Source organism: Archocentrus centrarchus, unplaced genomic scaffold (assembly GCF_007364275.1).
Source record: "Archocentrus centrarchus isolate MPI-CPG fArcCen1 unplaced genomic scaffold, fArcCen1 scaffold_55_ctg1, whole genome shotgun sequence".
NCBI lineage: Eukaryota > Metazoa > Chordata > Actinopteri > Cichliformes > Cichlidae > Archocentrus > Archocentrus centrarchus.
In genome coordinates, this window is record NW_022060277.1 from 926019 (window position 1) to 932018 (window position 6000).

The 6000-nt window shown below is 42.9% G+C and overlaps 1 protein-coding gene across 1 annotated transcript; it reads left to right on the plus strand.

Moving 5' to 3' along the window:
- Nucleotides 1–879: 879 nt before the first annotated feature.
- Nucleotides 880–3098, plus strand: LOC115777537 (zinc finger BED domain-containing protein 4-like). The gene is made up of 2 exons (XM_030725464.1): nt 880–2375; nt 2514–3098. The coding sequence occupies exons 1-2, from the start codon at nt 994–996 to the stop codon at nt 3037–3039; spliced, it is 1908 nt and encodes a 635-aa protein (XP_030581324.1). The 5' UTR covers nt 880–993; the 3' UTR covers nt 3040–3098.
- The last annotated feature ends 2902 nt before the right edge of the window (nt 3099–6000 follow it).

Genomic DNA, 6000 nt, shown 5'->3' on the forward strand with positions numbered 1-6000 from the left:
GCTCTCCTGGAGGACAGTGATTACTCATCTGAACACCGTGTTACTGTGATTATACTACCATCTCTGAAAGGTTTCATGAATTCAGGGTTTTCGAAGACTGATGAATTGAGACCCTGAATATTTCAGCAGCTTATATGAATTTTATGAATTAAGAAACCAGAATGAGCTGGTATAGTGATGTTAATGTGTTCAATTTATTGTGAAGGAAGACACCTGAAACACTTTAATTAAAAAAGTAAGACATTTAATATTGATTATGTATACAGCCAGGTTGCCTCTCTTTGTGGTCAGTTTGCAACATATTAGGATCATTTCAGGTCTCATATTTGGATTAACATCTCGTTATCAAGCACGTCACAGGGACCACGTGATAGCATTGCTTACTGTAGTCTAACAGGGAACTGGAATATTGTCTTGTCTGGTCAGGCACCTAATAAACTGTCTATATTTGGGCACTTCCAGGCTGAGGTTTCCTCTGTTACAGTCACCAAGTACAATAACTAAGGAGTGCCACTTTATCTGCTCCACATTTATTTGATGGGCGAGTGAACGCTGTGCCTCCTGCATGTTGGTTTGCGGTGGAATGGTGACCCTCACCAGCAGTGTTGGTTGTAATGCATGAATGTAATTACATGACATTTTTCAGTAACAAAATAACATAACTCATTACTGTGCTAAATTGACTAATGACATTACAGTTGCAATTATGTTAATGCTTGGGTCCTCCAGTTATCTGCACATCGGGCAGGCAAAAAGGGAAAATAAAAGTAAAACTACATGCTTTTTTCTTCCTGCTACAATCAGCTGACTTGAGCTCCTGTGCAGGAGGATGAAAACGGTGGAGCCGTCTACAGTAGGGTTTAAGCCCGGGATCCGGGATTCCCGGGAAATGCGATCAGAACCATTTCCCGTTTCCCGGGAAACGTAAGACGGGAAACCGGGAAAAAAGTCGCGCACGTCGATTTGTTGTCATACGGTAACATTGATGGGGTGATGAGTCAACAGTACTTACGGTATTGCGGTAACTCAGCAGAAGCGAGGCGCATACAGGCAATGATGTCTACGAACAGTTTTGTGTGGGGGCATTTTACAAAAATAGATAATGACAGCGCCAAATGTATGTTGTGTGACCGAGTCGTCAAATGTTCTGGTGGATCAACAAGCGGACTACGCAGACATTTAGAGTCCAAACATGACAAACACGAAGAAAGGCCATCATGTTCAAAACGTGCTAAAATGCTGGATGGCTACTTTAGCCGAGTTAGCAGCAAGTCTCTTGAAGAAATACTAGCGGAGATGGCAGCTTTTGATGGATTCTCCTTTAATAGTATGGCGAAATGTGAGTATCTGAGATCAGCACTCAAGAGGGATGGCTACACTCTCCCAAAGAATCCCACAGAAATCTCCAAGCAGGTTAGAGTGTTTGCGAACGAGGAGAAAATTAAACTGGCCGAAATGTTCCAAGACATGGTGAAGAAAGGGTTGCGTTTTTCGTTGACCATTGACGAATACACTTCTTCCCAACATAAGCGGTACATGAGCATAAATGTGCACGGTGCGCAAACTTACTGGAATTTAGGTGTCATACATGTCCGTGGAACAATGCCAGCAGAAAAAGTGAAAGCATTGGTTGACGATCAGCTTCAATGTTTCAAGCTTGACATGAACCAACACATTGTGTGCTGCACTACGGATGGAGCATCAGTGATGGTGAAGTTTGGGAGACTGGTGCTGCCGGAATTACAGCTGTGCTATGCCCACGCAGTTCACCTGGCTGTCACAGATGTGCTCTACCACCGTGCCACCTCTGATGGAGAGAGCAAAGCAAGTGAAGAAGAGGAGGAGAGCAGTGAAGACTCTGATGACGAGTTAGCTGTGTGCGAGGATGGGTATCGGTCAGTGAGAGAGGACATGTACAGGAGCGTGGAGCGAGTGCGTAAAATTGCGAGGCACTTCCACAAATCCCCAGTCAGCAACGACAAGCTGAGGGAATGTGTCAAACAAGACCAGGGGAAAGAGTTGGCACTCATCTTGGATTGTCGCACCAGATGGAACAGTTTGGCTGACATGCTGGACCGCTACATTGCACTACACAGACCAGTGACGAAGACCCTCGTTGATATCAACAATGCACTAATCATCACCAACGAAGAGCTTGCACTCATTCAGCAACTCAGCTCCTGCTTAAAGCCGGTGAAGATGGGAGTCGAATCGCTTTGTAACCGTGACACCACCCTCGTTAAAGCTGATGGGATTTTCATCTTCATGATTGACCAGTTGACAAAGCAGGACACCCCCCTGAGCCTTGAAATGAGGGATGCGATTGAGAGGAGATTCATGGAACGGAGACAGAAGAACTTGGTATCTTTGTATAGGTGAGCATTATTATTATTATTATTATTATAGTAGTAGTAGTAGTAGTAGTAGTAGTAGTAACGTAGCCTATTAATTTTGTGATCGGAGAATGAGGCCTTGGTCAATCCGCTCATTTTCATTACTATATTTTTTGGCAGGTACCTTCTGGATCCCGGTGTTCTAGTCGCACCAGCACCAAGGCCCACTGAGATTTTCACCATGCCATCAAGACAGATGCTGATACGGACGGCTAAGGGACTTGTGGAGCGTCTTTTCCTCGGCCGTTTCTCCGAAGAGAGCGCGAGCGAGGGTGATGCAGATGCCAGACCTACATCACCGACTGAAGACGTCTCAACTGAAGGGAACCTAGCATTGGATCTGCAGCAGGCCATTTCAATGACCACTACGCCGGCGTCAGATGAAATCAAAGAGGGTGACCTCATGAAAGTTCTGACCAAAGAGTTTTCTCTGTTCGAAGCTACAAACAGGAGACCGCCCCACCTGCAGCAGTTGTTTGATGCCCTGCATTCTGTTCAGGCTACATCCGTGGAGGCGGAGAGAGCATTTTCTATCTGCGGCCAATTTGTCACTAAACTCCGAAATCGCTTAAGCGCAGAATCTCTCGATGCTCTCTGCTTCTTAAAAGCACACTTTCAGAAAAAAAAGAAAGCTTCCGAATGTTAAAGTTAAGGAAATATTGACAGAAGGGTTCGTTTAATGCGAAAGCATTACTTTTCATTTCAGGCACGTTCAGCCTCCGTTTCAAGCGTTTTAATACACAGTTGTACTTCTTTCCTCTTTAATTTGTTGTTAATTTTATATTATTATATATTGTTATCTTGCATTATATAGCCTATAGTATATGCCTGAACAATAAAGAAATATCTGTTTAACTTCGAGTGTTTCTTTTCCTCGTTTGCAGCCACTTACTAACAATCATGAATTAGAATACGGGCCTAATGTGTGAAGAAGGTCTCATGAAATAGATTACTTAAACATATTTCGCTTTTAAAATGGAGTTGAGTAAAATATCTACAATATCAAAATAGGTTAAGCCAGACACAGGCTACAGAAGGCCTAATTAAAATAAAAATAAATAAAACCCACTTTTTCCCGGGATTCCCGGGAAATTGCTCGTCTTTTCCCGGGATTTGATTCATGCCATTTTCGGGAAAAATATTAAACCCTAGTCTACAGCTTTTCATCAGAAGAGTATATGGACAATACTTTTTTTTTATTCTGCAAAAGGACAAAAGCTCCATGCAAACTGAAAACTGCCTCCAGGACAGAAACAGGTGTGTTACACTGCTAACACAACTTCAGCTCTTTGCATGTATCTGCACAGACAACATGCTAACACAGAGTCAGCCAAGAACCCAGAGCGGTGATGAAGCTGAGCACATGCTGACCCCCAGCCCAGCAGCCAGAGCCTCATCTTCAACAGGTAACAGAGGCAGTGACGAGCAGCCAGCCTTGCAGCACTGCAGCCTTCGACTCTACCTGTGCATGTTTCTGCAGCAGAATCCCTGTAAAGATTACAGCTTCACAAAACATGTACAGATTTTGGTCCACAGTATATTTTGATGTCTTAGTCCGAACTGCTGATCTGAACCTCAAGCTTTCAAATAGGACTAAAAGATTGAAAACACCAATGAAGTTATTGATTTGAATGATTTCTGATCATCAGGAACAACGAGAATATTTCTCAGACGGTTTGATTGAGTGTGAAAGTGTTAATGATCTTTGTGTAGGCCAGGTCTACTGTAATATGAGCCCAGACACAATCCAGTCTCTAAAGAAAGAGATCATCTGACTGTTTTATCTTGAAATATTAAATGACAGTCAATCAATTAGGAACATTCTGATTATCAGTTTAAAATATTTCAAATTTGGCTCTTTTTTTCATGGGTATTGAAGTTTGCAAGCACTTACCTGTGGGTGAGTGTGTCAAGTAAAGATGGCTGCAGCCATGGTCATAGGAGCCGTATTGACCGTATGCATATTCAGCATAATTTGGTGAAATTGGATGCTTTTTGATCCCTGATAGCTTCCACCTGCTGCTCACTGTTGACGGGCAAAGTGTCGTTCCTGCTGTTCTCAAGAACTTCATCAAAGGTGACTGGACTTTATTTAAACCCTAGTGGGGGTTGTCCCCTTTGGAGGTGGTTGTTGACCCATTGTCTCTGTAGCTACTCAGTCATCCAGGTCATAGTACTTTCTGGACTTTTGTGGGTCATTAGCACAAAGGGTTTCCTGTGAAAGCACTGTGAGATTTGTGAGACCTTGTCACTTCAGGTGACCTCAACAGGTGTGAGTGGGGTTTGAGGCACCTGGAAGGGATCTCTAGCCTGTTAACTGGCAACGGCCCGCCCCTGGGCCCTCTGTAGCGACTTCCGACTTTGAGGTCTCATAGCGTCACATTAACGCTGCCGTTCGCCCTTACGATGCTTTTATATGACAGACTAGACCCTCAGAATTGGATTGACACCTCATTTAGCCAATCATGTTATGAAATGGATTTTCCAGAGCCAATAATAACCAGACAGTGTCATGTGGCTTTTCTGGACATGCCCCCAAATGTTCTCCAATCGTTCTTATTGGTCAACTCTGATCTGAAATCCAAAACCACAGATGGCTAGCCAATAAAATTCCCGACACGTGGGTATATGGCACTATGGGGTTTGTTTTCACGTGACTCCATAACCTCCCTGCGTAATCAGTGTGTAGTCGGTGCGTCCTCCATGCGTAAACTGAGCAGGAAGCAGGAGTCTATGCGCTGACGTGCGTAAACAGTATTTACAATGTTTTTTCTCGCCAACAGATTATCAGAATGCATCAAAAACAGACTACATTTATTCAGCGAAGTGACTAAATGACTCACGAGAGTGGATTATTTTGTATTAGAGGATTTTATTGCTGATTCGACCGGTTTTATCGCTGCAAACGAACACCTGTTATTCAGAAGGCGATTCATAGTAAGTAAGTTTTTATTCTCAGCTCGTCCTCAGATTATATGCCGTTCTGATGTAAATATGTATGTAATGGTGAGCTTGGCATGCACCATTACACAGAAAATATAACTGTGCGCTGCTGTGGCGCCACTTATATTGTGTGTCTGTGTGGGCGCTGTGTGGGCGCGGCGTGATTTACAAATTGAAATTTGCAAGAGTCCAGGTGTTTGTAAAATAACAGGTCACTGTTCTGCAACTGTGTGCTGTAGTTACAATATAACAGATCATATCAATAAAAATAAAATAAATACAAAAGCCTGTGTGTGTGTGTGTGTGTGTGTGTGTGTGTGTGTGTGTGTGTGTATGGATTTGGATGGGTGCAGGGGGGTGCTAAAAATGTGTCTACATGCACCTCAGAAAGTAACATTGTTTTCGCTGCGAGTTAAGTCCTTGCGTTTTATGATATTGAGACATTCAGTGAAATGAAGGCACAATTTAACTTCAAATATCTGAAGACTTTTAAATTAACATTAGAATAAATATAGCAGCAATCATGCTTCAAGCATAAATACCTACAATAAAGCCATTTTCGTTCATTCATTCCAGTTTTCCTTTTTACCTTTGTTTTTTGGCATAGACAGGCTTCCATATCTTCAAACAGCACTGTTTGTATTTCAAAATAAAAGCCTGCTCC

Excerpts from the sequence above, each read along its gene's own strand:
- LOC115777537 (XM_030725464.1), top strand. The coding sequence starts at position 994 with ATGAGTCAACAGTACTTACGGTATTGCGGTAACTCAGCAGAAGCGAGG. Across the intron at positions 2,376-2,513 it reads AACTTGGTATCTTTGTATAG|GTACCTTCTGGATCCCGGTG; the intron begins GTGAGCATTATT and ends ATTTTTTGGCAG.